The sequence below is a fragment of the Labeo rohita genome, chromosome 5 (assembly GCF_022985175.1).
Source record: "Labeo rohita strain BAU-BD-2019 chromosome 5, IGBB_LRoh.1.0, whole genome shotgun sequence".
Taxonomy (NCBI): Eukaryota; Metazoa; Chordata; class Actinopteri; order Cypriniformes; family Cyprinidae; genus Labeo; species Labeo rohita.
Window position 1 is genome coordinate 35,949,765 of NC_066873.1, and position 20,948 is coordinate 35,970,712.

The following is a 20,948-nucleotide window of genomic DNA, read 5'->3' on the forward strand; positions in this document are numbered from 1 at the left end:
TGTTCCTATTTGATGCTTTTGAAGTCAGAAGTTTACATACACTTTGCAGAATCTGCAAAATGTTAATTATTTTACCAAAATAAGAGGGATCGTACAAAACGCATGTTATTTCTTTTTAGTACTGACCTGAATAAGGTACTTAACATTAAAAGATATTTACATACAATCCACAAGAAAAAATAGTTGAATTTATAAAAATGGCCCTGTTAAGTTGATTCTTGATACTGTTGTTACCTGTATGATCCATGCCTGTGTTTTTTTGTTTAGTGATAGTTGTTCACGAATCCCTTGTCTGTCCTGAACAGTTAAACTGCCTGCTGTTCTTCAGGAAAATCCTTCAGGTGCCACAAATTCTGTGGTTTTTCAGAATTTTTGTGTATTTGAACCTGACTGTATGATTTTGAGATCCATCATTTCACTTAGGACAGCTGAGAGGCTCTCTTGCAACAATTACAGAAGGTTCAAACGCTCACTTATGCTCATGAAGGAGAAACATTGCATTAAGAGCCAGGGGTGAAAACTTTTAAACTAAATGAAGATGTGTACATTTTTCTTATTTTGCCTATATATATATTTTTTTTTCATTTAGTACTGCCCTTCAGAAGCTACAGCAGATACTTGCATGTTTCCCAGAAGACTACCCTGATCTTTAAATTCAAAAAGTTTTAATGCTCTTAATGCATCTTGTTTCCTTCTGAAGCATCAGTGAGTGTTTGAACCTTCTGTAATAGTTGCACGAGTCCCTCAGTTGTCCTTAGTGTGAAGAGATGGATCTCAAAATCATAGTCATTGTTGGAAAGGGTTCAAATACACAAAAATGCTATAAAAAAAAAATAAAAAAATTAGTGGGACCTGAAGGGTTTTTCTAAAGAACAGCAGGGGGTTTAACTGTTCAGTGACTCATGAACAACTATCACTAAAAAAAAAAAAAAAAAAATCAGGGATCATTCAGGTAACAACACAGTACTAAAAAGCAAATGTATGTAAACTTTTGAACAGGGTCATTTGTATAAATTTGATTATTATTTTCTCTTGTGGACTATATGCAAAATCTTTTTTGCAAAATATCATATTTAGGTCAGTACTAAATAAATAACATGCATTTTGTATGATCCTTCTTATTTTATGAATAATTAACATTTTGCAGATTCTGCAAGGGGTATGTACATTTTTGACTTCAGCTGTATATTATATTATAGGCAGCAGATACTGTTGCTTGAAGACACATTCTGCTTTTTATTTGATTTAATAGGTGGTAATATACTGTAAGCTATGTATCGTAGCGTTTGCACAGTAAGCAAATGTTCATTATGCATTCTAATTAATCACTTAATTATCTAATAAAACTACTTTTTCACACAAATTAGATTAAAATTGACAAACAGTATTAATATGAGATGACAGCGGGAAGGCACTTGCCAAGTTAAACATAAACAATGTGAAACATATGGCATTCTATAGTTAGAAACGTTAATCGTTACATAGTGTACTGCTTCACAAGACATCATTTGTGATAAGCTTTTTATTCATTTTAAAATGCAAGGCAGCCACTAGGCAGCGCTGCTACAACCCGTTCAAAAACTAGCAAAACCCCATCGAGCAAGAGAGACTTCCGGGAGGCACATTTTGCTCAGACGGTAACTTGAAACAACTGGCGTGATCTCTGTGAATCCCTTATTTTCATTTGTATATGATTATAGCTGTTCTGGTACAGGAAGAGCCGTTATCGAGCGTGAGATATTGAGTTCTTGTTTCGCCACAATAAGTGTCAACAGGCATGGCTGTATGGAAACTAAGCATGTAAGGAGCTGGTGTGCAACCCATCTCCACCTGCAGCCTTCATCCATTTGCAGACAGAAGCAGAGGTAATGTCTGGATTCTCTTATCTGACTGAGTTTTTAATCACTCACTTCTACAGCTTACCTCCCTTTTTGTCTTGATTAGCAAAGTCAACCTGTCATTGTTAAATATGACGTGATGAGATCGGGTATTAGCAGTAGTAACTGCTATATTGTGGGATGTCATTGTCAAAGTGTTGACTTTTGAAATGTGGGTTTAAGCATGACTGATGCCTAGTGCGAATCTTTCGCGAATCGGTTCTTTCGAGCAGTTCGTTTCGAACAATTCCGTCATTCCTTTACGTAATGACGTAATATCGCGCTGTCGGTTTACAAAAAATAGCTTGTATTTATCTTTCTTTCAGTTCTGCGAAGACACAACATATGGAGAAGTTTAAAATCGTCTCTTTAAACTAATTTTGAATATAATACTTGGAAAAAAGCACCATTTTCCACCCCAACATGAGTGAACCGAATCCTTTTTCGTGAACCTGTTCAATCGAGTCATTGAAAAGATCCGACTCCCAAGATCGATACTCCCTGCACCCGGCGTTTGAAACACATGAACCCTGCCCGGCGTACTGAGCAGGCGCAGACCGTCCCACGCGCATGCGCAGACCGACCTGTAAACAATGCGACCCTTCCAGAGCGTCCGCGCGATTCACACTCATATAAACGTTTAATAAATCACACATGCACACCTGCGCTTTCACATCACGCACGGCATCACTGTTCAGCTGCTAGATGGTAAGTGGTGCAAAAATGACGGGTGACATTTTCATCCCCCATGTTTTGATATGTCATCTCCATTAAATCAGGATCATGTAATATACAGACCAAAAACTACAATGGATGGTAGTTTGGGCGTGACACCTCGGTTTTAATAAACTTTTTATATGCTGCAGATGCATGCTTGCCTCACAGGGGATGAGATTTAGAGGAGTTTAGTTGAAAACGCGACCGGTGCCACGATTTGGGCAGCCCCACTTTATGTCGCACGTTTTTGATCCTTAACAATGCAAAGGAGCTCGATGCTGTCAGTTTAACTGCTGCGATGACGCGCCGTGACGTCACACCGCGTTTCATAAACGTTAAGGAAATACATTAGTTCAACAGTTCCATATATTTTGCTATACTGAGAGAAGTTTGTTTTCGTGTTGGTTGGAAAAACTATGGATAGTGCCTGCTTGAATACATGATAACTAATAAAGTAAGGAATGTCCTTTTAAATGACTACCAAAGTGTATTTAAAAACCGTTACATTGGATACAGATATAAATTGGTGTTTTTATGTTTCCTCCAGTGAAAATGTACCTTGTATTTTTGGGACTTTCCTTCTACAGAATGGTTTTGTTTATTAACCAAAATTTGCTTTTGGTTTCTCAGTGCTGATGTGAACAAACAAACAAATTCAATTTGTAAATTCAGTCATCAAAAGCTCATTTTCGTTATCTTTGAAAAAGATATCGAGCAGTATATCTAAGCTATTTCTTCGGCAAAGAACTCCAACGCTCTTAAAAAAAAAAAATTGTACACCTTAAAATGAAAATTCTGTTGTTAGTTACTCACCCTCATGTTGTTCCAAACCTTCTTTTGAAGACCATCGTTCATCTTCAGAACACAAATTAAGATATTTTTGATGAAATCCGAGACCCTGCATAGACAGCAGTGCAGCTGAAATGTTCCCAGACCCAGAAACGTATGGAAGGAAGGCGTAAATTGTTGAATAAAGTTCTTTTTGTTTTCTTTGCACACAAAGAGTGTTCTCGTAGCTTTGTAAAATTACGGTTGAACCACTTATGTCACAGGATATTTGAATGATTTGTGGCCCTGGACCACAACACCAGTCAGATTTATACATCGAATGAATAAATAAGCTTTCCATTGATGTATGGTTTGTTAGGATAGGACAACTATTGGAAAATCTGGAATCTGAGGGTACAAAAAAATCGAAATATTGACAAAATCGCCTTTAAATTTGTCCAAATGAAGTTCTCAGCAATGCCTATTACTAATCAAAAATTACGTTTTGATATATTTACAGTAGGAAATTTACAAAATATCTTCATGGAACATCTTACTTAATATGCTAATGATTATTTTGACCCATACAGTGTATTTTTGGCTATTCCTACAAATATACCCGTGCTACTTAAGACTGGCTTTGTGGTCCAGGGTCACAATTGCCCTTACTTCAATGGCCTGGAAACATTTCACTTGCATTGCTGTCTATGCAGCGTCTTGGATTTCATCAGAAATATCTTAATTTGTGTTCTGAAGATGAATAAAGGTCTAAAGGGTTTGGAACAACATGAGTGTGAGTAATTAATGACAGAATTTTAATTTTTGGTGAACTGTCCCTTTAAGACACTTCTGCTCTTTTAATTTATTTGGTTAAACGATGTAATTTTGTCAGCATCATATCGTATAATTTTATTTATATATGCATTTAATATTTTTAGATTTATTTATACATTTTTATTTATAATATTTTCTTTTTATAATGTTTAATATTTATTTTATAATTAGTGCTTTTCATTCCTAGGTATATGTATTATATGAAGTCTGTATGTGTGTTTTTTTTTTTTTTTTTTTTTTTTTTTTTTTTTTTTTTGTGATTCCTTTATAATAAAAAAGGAAGTATATTGTTTCTCAAAAGGGCAGGTTTTCACGTAAAGTGCCCTACCTGTTTTGTACTATCTTTGTTAGCAGTCCCAGCTGATGCAGTTACCAGCGTGAGACCTAAGACGTTTTTGCCAGATAATACTTTCTTCCCTGTTTTCGTATGTTCATATGTTTTGTTTTTCAGGTAGCCGCAGAAGCAGAAGCATGGACGCGGTCCTGAGCAGGTTGAAAGGTCTCACTGCTGATGAGTTGAGGGAGGAGATCATTAAAGCCAACTTGAAATGTGGCCCCATCACTGCCACGACAAGAGCCATATTTGAGCGTAAGCTCGCCAGGGCTCTGGTGGAGAATGCTGGACTTACTGAGCCTGACAGCAGCGGTGATAATAGTGCCTCGTCGGACAGCTCTGGAAGTGTAGTGCCATCCAGTGCCACATCAACATCCTCAGATTCGGTCACAGGCGAGGATGGGGATTTTGGGTACGGCATGGGCCTTAACCCACCTGAGGAGGAGGCTCTGAGTGGAACGGTGTGCCCTTGTAATGTGGGGAATTCACAGGCGGAGACACTAACTCCCTCTAAAGCTGCACAGGTGTCGCCCACCTTTTTCTACGGAGTGTGTCCGTTGTGGGAGGATGTACTGGCTAGGAATGGTAAGTGTTTTTACCTTTACTTTAGACATGTTTTTGATGACATGTTTTTGAAAGAAGCCTCTTGTGTTCCCTGCAATAAGGCTGCATTTATTTAATCGAAAATACAGTAAAATTGTAAAATATTATTCAATTTAAAACTGTTTTCTGTTTTGATATGTTTTAAAATGTCATTTATCTCTGTGATGGCAAAGCTGAATTTTCAGCAATCATTACTCCAGTTTTCAGTGTCACATGGTGCATGAGAAACATTTATTATTATTGGTGAAAACGACTGTGTTGCTTAACATTTTTGTGGAAACTTTAAAACATTTTTTTCTTTGAATTCAAGGTTCAAAAGAACATTTTGTTTATTCAAAACAAAATGTTTGGTAACTAACATTCTTTACTGTCACTTTTGATATTTAATGCATCCTTACTGAATTTATATATTTAAAAAACTTTTAAACAGTGTTTTTTTCCTTCTGTAATTAGTTATTAACACTCTTACTACAGAGTTGTTAGTACAATAGCCATGTACATGCTAATACTGTGCAGATGACTCAGACTTACGTTGGTATGAGATTGTTATTTTCCTCTTCCTCTTTAGAAAGAGCCCATGTGTACACGGATAAGAAAGAGGCTTTGCAGGCTGTTAAAATGATGAAGGGGGCTCGGTTTAAAGCTTTCTCCAATCGCGAGGATGCTGAGAAGTTTGCCAAAGGCATATGTGACTACTACCCTTCGCCTAGTAAAAGCGCTCCCTGTGTTTCTCCTGTCAAACCTGGCCTGGTGTTTAACAAAGGTGAGGAATATCTCCATTACCTCAGATGTAAAGTGTGTTTTATAATATGTTTTATAATTTAATGTATACATTTTGATTTAATAAATTATGAATTAAAATCTGTAGTCTGTTTCAACCTTGTTTCAAAATTTATATATGTGATCCTGGAAAACAAAACCAGCCATAAGGGTCAGGTTTTTTTAATTTGAGATTTATACATCCCCTGAAAGCTGAATAAATGGCTTTTCCAATTATGTTTTTCCATTGATTCTAACAAATTAGGATCAGACGATATTTGGTCGAGATACAACTATTTGAAAATCTAGAATCTGAGAGTGCAAAAAAATCAAAAGACAATGCATATTACTAATCAAAAGTTAGGTTTTGATTTATTTACAGTAGGAAATTTACAAAATCTCTACATGGAACATGATCTTTACTTAATATCCTAATGATTTTTGGCATAAAAGAAAAATAATATATATAAATTTTTTTTTTTTTTTTTTTTTTTTTTTTTTTTAATTACCCATACAGTGTATTTTTGGCTATTGCTACAAATATACCCGTGCTACTTAAGACTTAAGGTTTTATGGTCCAGGGTCACATATTAGATTATGAACAAATATATAGATGTATTAAAATGAAAAAAAAATTTATATTAAGCTAAGATAATGTTGAAAAATGGCCTATTGTAAATGTAAACTTTTTTTTTTTCTAAATTCTCAAAACCAGACAACCCATCTATGATGGAGGCAGACACAATCAACAGGGAGAAGGCAAACAGTTTTAAGAGCCCTCGGACTCAAGATTTGACGGCCAAGCTCAGGAAGGCTGTGGAGAAGGGAGACGAGATGGCTTTTACTGAGCTGGTCTGGAGCAACCCTCGTTACCTCATCGGGTCAGGGGATAACCCTACCGTAGTCCAGGTGAAAGTTTTTGTATCATGATCTGTTTGTATGTTGTTTTGGCTGTTTTTCCACTTGATATGGTGAGCTATTGGCTGCTTTGCGAAGTTCAAAGTCTCTTTTCAAACCAGCCTGGTGTCTTAAGTTACTTATTTACAAATCCTAAATATTTCCACATGCACCATTTTCCCATGTGCATGAATTCAGCTATATACTTGTGCAAGCATGTTCTTTTGCCTATTCACAACAGTTTATCTAAACTTCCTTATCTGTAAATGCTGCTTTTAAATGTCTCAGGAGGGCTGCAGGTATAATGTGATGCATGTGGCTGCTAAGGAGAACCAGCCAGGCATTGTTCAGATCCTGCTGGACACACTTGAGAACCCCGATTTCATGCGACTTATGTACCCAGATGACCAGGAGAGCATGCTGCAGAAACGCATCCGGTATATCGTAGACTTGTACCTCAATACACCAGATAAAGCTGTAAGTGGTGCTTTTTAATCTGTCTTTAACTGTTCAAATATCGGAAACATGAGTGTTGAAATAGTAGCTTTTGCATTTCCTGTGGTGTTTTTTGCATCCTGGCTAAAATGAAACTAAAGTGACTGAAATGGCCAGCAAGTCCATTAATGGTCACTCACACAGTCAATAACTTATACTATGTACTATATGTCTGTTTATTCCCTGTCAGAATTATCATAATTTTGAGAATCCAACTTAAACTAAAATACATTTGAGACCTCATAGAACTTGTAATTGCAGCTTTTTCAGAGAGGGCTGCTTTGTAACACCTGATTGCTGAACTGTCATGCAGAAGCACTGACAATGGTACCGGCTTCAGCAGTCAAATGTAGGGCATTGCGGGGGATCAAAAAAAAAAAAAAAAAAAAAAAAACTTAAAAATGTGCAATGAGCACATTTGCAAATAAAATAAAAAAAAAAGTCCCTGTGGGGACTTTCAGTTTTATGGAACTGTAAAGTCATAAAGTGTTAAATATCTAAAATGGTATAACAAACATCTTAAAACCTTTTAAATGACAATTAAAGGAGAAGTCCACTTCCAGAACAACAATTTACAAATAATTTACTCTTTCTTCATTTGTGAAGAAATTATGGTTTTTGAGGAAAACATTTCAGTATTTTTCTCCATATAATGGACTTCATTGGTGCCCCAATTTTGAACTTCCAAAATGTAGTTTAAATGCAGCTTCAAAGGGCTCTAAACAATCCCAGCTGAGGAAGAAGGGTCTTATCTAGCGAAACGATCAGTCTTTTTTTTTTCCAAAAAATAAAAACGTGTATACTTTAAGCACAAAAGCTTGTGTAGCACAGGCTCTGGGATGCATGTTCACGATGCTTCGTATTAGTGATGGGTCATTCTTGAACGATTCTTTCATTTTGAACGAATCTTTAATGTGACTCGGGAAGAACGAGTCGTCTCGGGGAGTGATCGGGGAGTGATTCGTTAAGTCTGTTTCGAGTCTTCGGGTTTTTCGAGTCGCTCGTTTCTCTTATGGGGCTGTAACGTGATGCTGATTTTGCTAAAATGAACGAAATGACTCAAAAGATTTGTTCATTTTGTTGAACGAGACTTAAAGGTCTGAGTCGGTAAAATAATCCGAACTTCCCATCACTACTACGAGTCATGTCTAAGTTCATCGTCTGTGTACTCTGGCTAAAAAAGGTAGAGAATGGCGAATAACTCCATCTTATTTTCTCCTACAACTTCAGAATCATCCGACATCGTTGTACCTTTTTGTTTATAAACCGCGTTTGACTTACTTGCACTTTCTTAGTCTTTGTGTGTTCACTTTGTAAACACTGGGTCTGTAGCTCCGCATTACCTTTCGACATGATTCAATAGTACGTAGCATTGTGAACACGCATCCCAGAGCTAGTGCTACACAAGCTTTTGTGCTTAAAAAGTATGCAAATTATTTTCCGAAAAAAATGTAGAATCATTCCACTAGATAAGACCAAAATCGGGGGGGACCAATGTAGTCCATTGTACAGAGAAAAATCCTGAAATGCTTTCATCAAAAAACACAATTTCTTCACAACTAAAGACAGAAAGACATGAACATCTTGGATGACAAGGGGGTGAGTAAATTATTTGTGAATTATTGTTCTGGAAGTGGACTTCTCCATTAAATTTGTAGATTGAAAAACAGGAATCATGATATGGCCTAATGTGATTGTTAAACTTCGAAAGGCAACGTTTTCATTATCACACATTATAAGGGAACATACAATATAGATAGTTTATACAGTTTTAAGTAGGGCTATACATATTTACATATTGTAAAATTTGAAGCAGAAATATAAAAAACTCTAGTATACTTTTTGTATTGTAATAAATTAAATAATTTTACTTGTAAATGCCTTAACCCTTTATTTATAATCTTCATAGCACCCCTAAAGTTTTTTTTTTTTTTTTTTTTTTTTTTTTTTAAACTTGTAACCTTTAGGGAAGAAAGCAGCTAAGTAGTTATCTTGTAATACTTCTTTAAATATTCAAATAGTTGACTATCGTTAATGTACAAATAAATAAACACAAAACAGTTTAATGTCGCTAGTACAGTTTTGGATGATGTGTAATGCCCTGCTAAATAAATGTACAGATTTATTTTTTAAAGTTTACTAATAAGGTATTTGCGTAACATTTTTTGTGTTTTGAATTGTGGTTTTGTCTGCATTATTTTGATGACACTGTTTGGAACATCTATTGTGTCTGTCACTTTCATATTATACCTAGAATACTGTCTAGGTAGATGATTCACCACTAGAGGTTTTAACAGTCCCACCTGAATGCTCTATCCTGTGTTTTATAGGGATTCGAGACGCCTCTTCACTTTGCTTGTAAGTTTGGCTGTCCAGAGGTGGTGAACATACTCTGTTCTCATCCAGACATCGACAAGAACTGCAAGAACAAGTACAACCAGAAACCCTCTGAGGTACAGCAACTATGATACATTAGCTTTCATGCTGAGGATTTCGTAATTTATCAATGCTTACTCATCAGTCATCTAATGTATTCCCTTCATTTAGGTCATTTGTGAAAGAATGAAAGAAAAGTGTAAAATTCAGGAGGTCAGACAGAAGATAAATGAATATTTAGAAGGTAAGTCAATCATATATTGTCTTTGTTAATATATTATACTTTAAAAATGTAGGTTATTTGCATATTCTAATGCTGATCTTTGACTGTCTACAGATCGATTATACATCCCCTTATTGAGAGCCACTGATAACTCCTCTCAGCCTATGATTGGTGCACCTTGGTCTCCTGAACCAATGGAAAACCTGTCACCACGCTTACCTAGAAGCCCAAAAGATCCAGTTATGGCAGTCAGAGCCTTTGCTGGACCTTTAAGTCCATCTAAAGTGAGTTTTATATAGAATATAAAGAGTTTTATGCTGATATGTTTAGTCATGTATTATGACCTAATTTGTCTAACATTGCTGTTACAGGCGGATGAGTTCAGACGAGCATGGAAGACTCCTCCCAGAGAACGGGCAGACCATTTCCACAACATCCTAAAGTCTGACCCAGACCGTGGAGCAGAAAGAGTTGGCAGGTCAGTGCTAAGATATCATTTAAGGAAGCAGGACATTACTCCTATTATCATAGAGACTTATTTATGTTTTGGGCCATTAAAAGAGTGCTACTAAGCATTGATTAGATAATGCTGCCCTGTCCGTGAGCAGAGATCTGGCCCATGAGCTCGGTCACCCCTGGGCGGAGTACTGGGATTTCCTAGACAGTTTTGTGGACCTGCAGTCAACTGAAGGCCTGAAAATGCTTGAAGAATACCTCAGTAAAAAGGACTTCAGGGAGCGAGCTCATGAGGAGGCTGGAGAGAATGAAACCAGCAACAGGTTTAAAACCCCATCTCCAGGTAAGACCACTGATTTTTACCATACTTGCAAACTTGTCACCTTTTGGCGATATTTGTTATTCTGACAGGGCATTCATATCAGATACGACTTCAGATCTGACAGTCAGATATACATTCACACATGACTGTACTGTGGCATTTTCTTTTAATCTTACATGATTTTAATCAATTATCAATATATAGTGAGTAGGACGGTCACTAATGATTATTTTGATAACCGAGTAGTCAGTCGATTATTCTGATGATTAATTGAGTAATCGGATAAATATGATTTCTTTTTTTTTTTCTCTTTTTTTGAGGTAATAAAAATAGCCATAAGCAAACAGTGGCCTTTAAAATGACTCAAAATACATATACAATAGCAATGACGTAATAATAATTGGTTCAAATAAAGTAGCGAAAGCAAATAATCATGGTTTTATTGAACAGAACTGTGAAAATACATATTGTAAAGTGCTCTACAGTGCAGTCATTTTCACTGAAAACTACTGCATGCGACTGGAAAAAAATATTTAGGAGCACCAGTGTGCTGACCCGTTTGGCATATTTGTGTTTGCGGTGAGGGGAGCTTCAAAGGTTTCTATGCATTTTTGCAACATTTAGTAATGTATCACAGACATATCTCACAAATCCTTTGATAAACAAAGTGTAGAGAGAGTGTAAATAAGAGACAAAAAAGAGATTGATTGTGCAGTGTAGAGAGCTTTGTTGATTATAATGGAACTTTGTGAGATCGCAATGAACTAAGATGAGTGACAGATTTTAATGATTTTTTTTATTGGTATTTTAACAAGACCATACATAATGTATTCAGTGAAAAATAAGAAATTACAGATTGTCTCAATATAAGCCGACTCAAAACCCTCCCACCCAAAAGATATTTAAAGTTAAGAAAAAAAAAAAGTTTAAATGATATATTAAATAAGCCAATAAAGATAAACAAATACATAAAAATAAACATTCCTCTCTCAAAAATCAATCTTTCCTCTGTTTTGTACTTAATTGTGTGTTAGCGCTAGTGTCAAGAGAACAGAGCCAATTCTTTGATGTAATCTGAAAAAAAGTTTCCTGGTCTTATGAAAAGATTTAAGAGATCCTGAAAGTGAGAATCTTAACTGCTCAAGTTTTATACAGGAAAAAATTCTCTGATCCACATATCATGCGACGGCGGGATGACCTGTTTCCAGTAGAGGAGAATGGGATTTTAATGATTTTTAAGGGAGTTTGTAAATGAGATATTGATTTAAAACAACAGTTTAAATAAACAAGAAATTAATATTAAGTGACCTACATTGTCTGACTACAACACTATAGCTTGATTTTGCTCTATTTCGTCATCAAAAATAGTTTGAAACACGTTACAACTGAGCCACTGTGCATCTCCATTCAAACACAACAGTGTTTAGTTTATGAATGAGCGTGCATTTTTTTAAACGAATGTTTCAATGATTCAATTTCTCATTCGTAAGGACAGTCACTTGCTTTATTCTTAAATGAATCAGCCGTTTGAACGAATCAAATGAATGAATGATTCAGTAATTAAATCAGTGACTTACCGCCAGCTACTGACAGTTTTAGTTTCATTTTTAAAATATCTTTTCAGTTATAGTCTTTTCAGTATATACAAAATATTAACAAAACATGAATTTATGAATTTGATGCCATCTCTGAACCTCATTAAACATATGAAAATACACCTACAAGCCACTTCTGTGTTCTTTTGTGCCACTTTGTAGTACAAATTAATTTTGTTAATACTGTTTTTTTTTGATTGGTAACTTATTCTACTCGTTCTTATTCTGTTGTTTTAATTAGAAGTTATAAAAAAATGCCATTACAAAGGTAAAAACAAAATTTGACAGATTTTTTGATTAGAAACTGTGCTCCTAAAAAGAAAAGTTAGCCCATTGTGCATTATATCAAATGCCTGCAGCATTATATCAAAACGCCCTGACGATTGTTTTTGCACTTTTTTTTTTTTGTTTTTTTTTTTTTTTTTTTTTTTTACACAAATCCGTGTTTACTATTGACTCAACATTGTATTTATTAACATTTTAATGTCCACTTAATCTTTAATATTTGGCCATTTCTTTATGACAGAAATGCTGCAGCCACTGTATTTTTTTTTTTAATATGTGGACATCAAAATGTGCAATGAACAGTTAGCATATTTAGAAAGTTACTGATGTATTCTCCTGTTTTGGCATAGTTTTATAAATGATTTACCTTACAAAAATGGATGAAATGGTGCATGTTGCGTTTTTAGGTGAGCATTATAATAAACACAAACGCACAGGAATATGCAGAGATAGACTTTGAGACGCTCCACACATGTAAATTAGATTTTTTAAGATCAAGAAACATCCTTCACACCATGATATGTCCCCTTTTAAATTTTAGGCAAACTAAAGAAGTTCTGTAACTCCATCTCCGTGGGTGCATTTTTGGATGAGGGTGATGATATCAGCCTGGAGGAGATCAAGAACAGGCAGAACGCTGCCCTCACCAGTATTTCGTCTGTGTGCTCCAAAGACGGCCTGCAGGGGGCGGTAGGGGGTCTAGAGTTTCACATCCTACCAGTTTCCCACAGTGCTGACCTCATAGAGGTGGCGGCGGAGCAGGATCTCCTGCTCTCCAGCAGTAAAAATGGCCTGTGTGAGCAGGGCCCCGGGGACAGGACTCCAAACGGGGACAAAATGTCCCCTCGCATCTGCGGTTCATCAAATTCCTGCATTTTGTCGCCAATCTCAAACCTAATGGCTGAATTTGAGAGGATGTCTTTGCTGGATGAGCCAGACAGGACAAACAGGGAGAGAAGAAGAAGCGGAGGAAAACGTCACAGAGACCCCCAGGCCACAGAGCTGACCTCCGGACTGGGCCGCCTCTCGTTGTCCTCGGAAGACGACTCTGTGTTTGATAAAGACAGGACATCTGTGTTACAAGCAGCAGAGAATGATGGATTGGAGAGAAGAAACGAAGTAGATGCGAGATCCAGTGCAAGTTCGGATGAATACTTTCTGGCCAATGAGAGGTTAGAACCTCTGAACCAACGGACTATAGAGACTCCAGGAGGTGAGCGCACAGTCTGCGCCAGATCAAAGTCCTGGGATCATGGGGGAAGAGACCTCAGCTCCTCAGGGTCTTCCAGCTCCTACAGATCACTTGACGGTTCTCAGGACTTCATACTGCGGACTCCTCCTCGAGTGACGAAAAGACTCTTCATTGAAGGGTGAGAGGAATTTTAATTTTAATATCAAGGCTAAGAATTTTAGATAATTTTAATATCTAAGCTAAGAAAAGTCATGGAATTTCCTATTGTAATTGCAAGGCATTTATGGTACATTTGGTACACATGTACAAGTCCCATGACTTTAAAGGTGCTGTATGTAATATTTTGACTTCACCCCAAAATGAAAATTCGGTCATTAATTACTCACCTTCATGTCATTCCAAACACAGACTTTTGTTTGTCTTCAGAACACAAATTAAGATATTTTTGATGAAATTTGAGAGCTCGACTATGCACATGCGCTGTTTTTGTGTATAGAGGTTCTCTCAATAATGGTGGAAGATGTGATGGAGGAGAAGAATTGTTGAATAACGTCATGAAATCTGTTTTCTTTGTGCACAAAAAGTATTCTCTTAGCTTCATAAAATTGCAGTTGAACCACTGATGTCACATGGACTGTTTTACTGATGTTCTTACTACGTTTCTGGGCCTGGAAACATTTTAGTTGCGTTGCTGTCTATGCAGAGTCAGAAATATCTCAATTTGTGTTCCGAAGATGAACAAGGGTGAATAATTAATGTCAGAGTTTTCTTTTTTTTTTTTTTTGGGTGAACTATGTCTTTAAGCATAAAAATACCATATTATGTTTGCAAATGTTTTGGAAACATGCTAAGTTTGCATACTTGTTTCTTTGAAAAACAATCCTACAGCCAGTTATTCAGCTTTGAAATTGTGTGTTGTGTCAGCCTGTCTATTTGTGTTTTGGTCTGTGAGATTCCGCCCACTGCCAGTTCACCCAATAATATTTCGACACCCAGAGATGCCACTTGGCAGAAAACAGTGCGTATTACAGCCATGGAAGCCAATAAACAAACTGGGTCAGAGATTGCAGATTGTACCTGACCTAAAAAGCTCCGGCATCCATCTAAAACATTTTATGACCAGATCAATATTAAAATGCAGATAAATCAACTCTTCAGCTCTACATTGCTTTTGCGTTTGCACAATCTTGCAACCCACGTGGGCATGGGGGAGGTGGGGAGAAACAATATTTTAAATTTGGTCTGCAGTACCCATTTCAACCACTAGCTGTCAATATTACATACGGCACCTTTAAGCATAGACTTTAGTCAGGATAACTGCCATATTGAATTTGACACAAAATGATAACGAAGCTGTGAGAGACAGATTGGCAAACTTTACAATGGCACGTTCTGTGTAAAGGTCCAAGATCACATCCAAAACTCCACTTTCAAAACTGTTTTAAAGTCTTTCATAAAGATTTTTTGTCAGATGAAATATCTGTATGCTTAAGCATTACAGTCCATTGACACAATTTGTAATTTTTTTTTTACTTCCCACAGCCTTGTTTTTATTCTTGTCAAAAAAAAATATGGTGCATTTGGTCCTAAGCCTAGCTGGCCTTTTCTGAGTTTAGAAGCAAAATTTGCAACCCTGTTAGCCATTCTGACTTTTTTTATTATTATTAATTTTATTTATAAAATATGTATATTTTATTTATCAAAATGTTTTTTTTGTTTGTTTGTTTTTTTTTTATTAAAACACATTTATGTGTTTATTTTTAATTCCTTTTTTTAAGTTGTATTGTTGTGCTTTTATGCAGGGTTGTATTATTATAAGAAATGTTACTTGAGCTCAAAATCAACACATTTGTGGATAGTAACATATATATACTTTTTTCCTTATTTATGTGTTTACAAGTTAGAATTGTTTTTTTTTTTTTTGTTTAACAAAAAATCTGTCCAGTGTGAAAAGTCAAAGCCTTTGGCTTTAATCCTTCACTCTTTTCTTTTCTTTTTTTTTTTCAGGGATTCGCCCACCAAGTTGGACAGAGAGGTTTTGTCAGCTTTAGGAGGCGCAGACATTGACTCTCTCAAGTATCCCAGCATTGACAAATGGAAGAGCACAATTCAGGCCTACTCCCACTTCGAAATGCAAAGGTAGGCATGTATGTAGCTCACTGGTGAGAGTTATATTACACTACCAGTCAGAAGTTTGGGGTAGGGCTGGACGATATGGCAAAAAATTAAAATCTTAGTTTTTTTTTTTTCCAGAACGTTTGACCAATTCTCAGTTTATTCATTTTATTTATTTATTCATTTTTGATTAACTAATCAACTTGTAACTACAACATGATTCAAGTAACTTTTTTTTATTAACCCTCTAGTTAAAGAAAATTCATGATGCATGAACTACATCTTGTACAAATTTGTTATACATATTATATGCTAAGAAATCATACAAGGAAAATGCTTTAAAAAAATCTCAAAAGTCAAAGTAATTCAATTTCAAAATGACTGAAGGTATAACACCAACAGACTCTTATTGACTGTAAATGTGCTGTAAAAACATTGAACAGCAGCTTTCAGCCTGTCATGATGCAAACATAAATTATCAGACATACAGTAGTAGTTCTTCACAGGTTTTTTTTATTTGATTGCGCTGCTTTTCCAGTTTTTTTTTTCTATGTGAACATGGACTCGTTTTATTGCACTCGTGTCAATTGCAGCAACTCATGCATGAAACAGCATTATAAAAATGCGGCGCTCACATTAAAAGAAGTTCACTCCCATCTTCATGCATGTTTTTCCTATTTCACTGCCCGTGTCACATCATTGTCAACACAAAAGCGCGTTCGGTGTGAACGGTGCCTGGCAATATGAGCGTGTCACACGTTAGCAGTTAATCACATGCGCCGACATGTTGGATCATTCTTTTCTCTTTACTGTTATCATTGGCATATTGTCAGAGTGTCTAATTCTAACATTTAGTAATATTTTAATTCAAAATCACAATTCAAAAAAAAAAAAATGATGGCAAAACATTAAATTTGAATTAATCTATAAAATTGGAAAAACCAGCCCTAGTTTGGGGTCAGTGCAATTTTTACGTTTATTTAAATTTGAATATTTATTCAAAAAGGATGCATCGAATTCATCAAAAGTGAGAGTAAAGACATCTGTAATGTTAAAAAGTCGAATAAATGCTGTTCTTTAGAATTTATTTTGTAACAGAATCCTGATTAAAATGTTTCATCAAGGTTTCTGTGATATTAAAACAGAAAATAGCCATTTTAAATAATAATAATATTACAAAATATTTCTTTTTTAATAAATGTATTCTGTTTGAAATATTTTATATATATTTTATATGTATGTATATATTTAACCCTGGACCACAAAAAAAGTAGCATGGGTATATATATAGCCAAAAATAATAAATTTTTCTTTTATGTCAAAAATCATTAGGATATTAAGTAAAGATAATTTTTCATGAAGATTTTTTAGTACATTTCCTACTGTAAAAATATCAAAACTTAATTTTTGATTAGTATGCATTGCTAGCAACTTAATTTGGACAACTTTAAAGGCGATTTTCTCGATATTTCCCTCAGATTCCAGATTTTAAAATATTTGTATCTCAGCCAAATATTGTTCTATCCTAACAAACTATAAATCAATATGTGTGTGTGTGTGTGTGTATATATATATATATATATATATATATATATATATATATATATATATATATATATATATATATATATATATATATATATATATATATATGTGTGTATATATGTATTTTTTTATATATATATAGTAACTATTTTTGTCACAGAATCTTGATTAAAATGTTCTGTCATTGTTTCTGTGTTTCTGTGTAAAACAGTCATTTTAAATTGCAATAATATTACACAATATTACTGTTTTTACCAAATAGATGGCAAAAGCAAGAGACCTCTTTCCAAAAATATTAAAAAAAAAAAAAAAATAGGCTTTTTTTTTCATAGAGATCCCTTTGAGCACATCTTGTGACAAATATTTATGTACACTAAGAGGTCTATATTTATGTTTTCAGCTGGCAGACTCCTGCAGTCTACAAGAGCCATTTCAGGGCTCACTCGGTCACCCCTGGCTCTCCAGCGAGCAGTTTGATGTCCCCCGCGAGCCGCTTCAGCCCGGCCCGTCACATGGGCTCACCGGACGTCTGCAGCCCCGGACGCTACAGCCCAGCACACTCCAACTACAGCCCCGCTCATTCAAACTACAGTCCCGTGAGCTACATCCAGCGTATCCGACTCAAACATTTCGGCGATGCCCCCATTTAACAAACACTCTCATCCCATCCAGCCCAATTTCTACCAATTAGTAACTGAAATAACAAGCATAATGGGATGGAACATCGCCGAGGAGAACAGTGTCATAACGGAAGCCATGAAATGCTCAAATTGGGCTCCTAGTGCCGTGCAAACCGCAAATAGGATCTCGCAACAGGCCGTCCTTCAGTTTGTATGCTCCTAGGTTCGTAGAACACAGCTCAAATAATAATATGCACATCTCCCGGGGGTTCCCGAATCATAATATATATAAATATATATATTCGGTACTTCTGTGTATGACACCCAGTGTGTTGATCTGTGATGGTCATATAGACTTTTTCTAACTGTTTTGTTTTTGTTTTCTATTTTCTTTCTTATCTATGTGTGTGTGTGTGTGTGTGTGTGGGAGATTTACAAAACTGTGTCTTTAATGGAAATGAACAATTTCCCACTTGACACAGTCATTTAAATTGGGGGAAAAAAAGATGTCAGTATATAAAAACACAGAAACCCAGAGCTAAATTAAAATAATAAAGTAGTAAATTATTAAATTATTTTTGCTAGTCAAACTGTCAGTAGCACAAAATGCTCATTTTATTGGGTATTTAATGGTTTTTAAGGATTAAAAAAAAAAAAAGTCAACTGACTGCCAGAAGTTATTTTTATTCTTCAATTGGAGAACTGCCTTAAATTTCTAAAAGAAAGACCAACTTCTGAATCTCAAAGCAGGTGTTTATCATGCTTTGTTAATAGCAGCCTTAGATGTTGGGATAAAAAAAAAGAAAGAGGTCTATAACGTGTGAATATTCCCCTTTTTAAGTTAAATAAATGTGATTTATCATTTCTAAGTACGCATTTGTTTGCACTTTTAATTCTTTTTGGAGTTTGACACGTGAACAACAGATGAGACTCGGTTTGTCGGAAAGACGTGAACCTGCATAATTTGAGCCGTGCCACATTCAAGCACATGCAAAGTTGATGATGAATTGGTACTGTCTTGTTACATTCATGTCATAATAGCTGTAAGACTTGATGATTGTGGATCCGGAGTGTTGTAAGTGCACTTTAAATGTGTTCGGAAAAGATCAATGTCCTTCATCCTATCATAAACGGCCAATATTTTAGTCTCACCGCTCGATCATGTCAATGCGCTTCTCACTGGCTTCCGAAATGGATCCATTTTCTGGTTCCCCCTCATTTGTTTTGGAATCAAAGTTACATGACTAGAAGCAACAAAGTTTTATGTGATGAATATCTCAAGGAATCGAGTTCAGAACATCTACTGTGGTACGTTTAGATCATGTGACCTATTTCTTTGGTGCCCATCATTCTCGATGTAGTGCTGGCCTGTTGATCTTTGCTTTGTCAAGCTTTAGTGCCTTTGATTATGATCTGTTTGGAAGGGCCTGTGGCTCCTCAGTGTATGACAGATGCACTGACCACATACAAGCTGAATAGACCTTTTTTTGTTCTGTTACCTAGTATAAAATCCAGTACAGTAGCATTGGCATATGCAGTGTCTGAATACCTCTTAAATACGATTGTAAGAGAAGAAAAAAAGGTTTACAGTTTAGTTCTTGCTAGTGTTGTATCAATGCCAGCCTTACTTTTTGTTAAACGATGCTTTGTAGTGCCAACACTGGTGAATTGAAAATGAGTTGCAGTTTATTGTTGAGAATTGAATTATTTTTGTTGTCCTGGCCTTTACGTTGCATGCATTTCTAGTCCTATTTTATTACAGTATACGTTAAAGGAAAGTATTTGATGTTCTATTGACGAACGATAAATAAAGTGCACAGTCTTGTAACTTTATTGACTTTCTCTGACTGTACAAGAAAAATCTAAAGTAGCAAATTTGATTTCATGCAGGTATTAAACATTCAGATTTGTTTTGTTATATTTGTAAACTATAAGATTTTTCCCCCCCAGGTCTCTTATGCTCAGGCTGCATTTATTTGAATAAAATATAGCAAAACAGTAATATTGTAAAACATTACAATTTTAAATATTTTTTCCTATTTTATTGTGTAATTTATTCCTGTGATGACACAGCTGAATTTTCAGTAGATATTACTACAGTCTTCATATGCTGATTTGAAGCTCAAAAAAATATTTATCAATGTTAAAAACACTATACATATAGTGTCTTGCAAAAGTATTCAAACCCCTTTTCACGTTTTGTTGCAGCCTTATGTTAAACTGCTTTAAATAACTTTTCCCCCACATCAATCTACACTCCATACCATACCATAATGACAAAGTAAAAAAAAAAAAAAAATGTTTGTAACAATTTTGCAAATTTATTAGAAAAAAAAAACAAAACTGAAATCCATTGCAAAAGTATTCATACCCTTTTCTGGGACAGTTGAAATTTAGCTTGGGAGCATTCATATCACTTGTAGATGTTACTACACTTTGAGTGGAGTTAACCTGTGGCAAATTCAATTGAATGGGTATGATTTCGAAAGGCACACACCAAAAACCAATTCTGCTGCATTGAAGGTTCACAGAAGCATGTAGCCTCCATTATCCATAATGGAAGATGTTTGTAACGACAAGGATTCTTCCTAGAGCTGGCCTCCTGACCAAACTGAGCAAGTGATGGAGAAGGGTCTTGGTTAGAGTGGTGACCAAGAAGCTGATGGTCACTTTAGTTAAGCTCCATGATCATATATGCAGATGGGAGAAATGGACATGAGGACAAACATCAATGCAATACTCCACCAATCTGGTCTTTATGTGTGTCCAAACCAGTGGCGGATACTGGTCTGTCCAATAGGGGAAGCTCATTTTCGGCCTACATCATAAAATTGTCTATTTATTTATTCACAAGAATGTGCCTTATTGTCATAAGTAAGTCACAATGCAAACAATCGTAAAAAAAAAGATTTAGTTTTATTATGCAAAATATGAT

The 20,948-nt window shown here is 35.5% G+C and overlaps 1 protein-coding gene across 2 annotated transcripts; it reads left to right on the forward strand.

Moving 5' to 3' along the window:
- Positions 1 to 1,594: 1,594 nt before the first annotated feature.
- On the forward strand, positions 1,595 to 19,846 carry ankle2 (ankyrin repeat and LEM domain containing 2). 2 transcript variants are annotated; one of them, XM_051111110.1, is made up of 13 exons: positions 1,595 to 1,865; positions 4,648 to 5,115; positions 5,702 to 5,896; positions 6,608 to 6,801; positions 7,078 to 7,266; positions 9,615 to 9,737; positions 9,832 to 9,904; positions 9,998 to 10,167; positions 10,255 to 10,361; positions 10,492 to 10,682; positions 13,083 to 13,911; positions 15,741 to 15,872; positions 17,794 to 19,846. In XM_051111110.1, the coding sequence occupies exons 2-13, from the start codon at positions 4,668 to 4,670 to the stop codon at positions 18,041 to 18,043; spliced, it is 2,901 nt and encodes a 966-aa protein (XP_050967067.1). In that variant the 5' UTR covers positions 1,595 to 1,865; positions 4,648 to 4,667; the 3' UTR covers positions 18,044 to 19,846. The 2 variants fall into 2 exon arrangements, with proteins under 2 accessions (XP_050967067.1, XP_050967068.1); XM_051111111.1 differs by lacking the exon at positions 1,595 to 1,865 and adding an exon at positions 2,447 to 2,585.
- Positions 19,847 to 20,948: the final 1,102 nt, after the last annotated feature.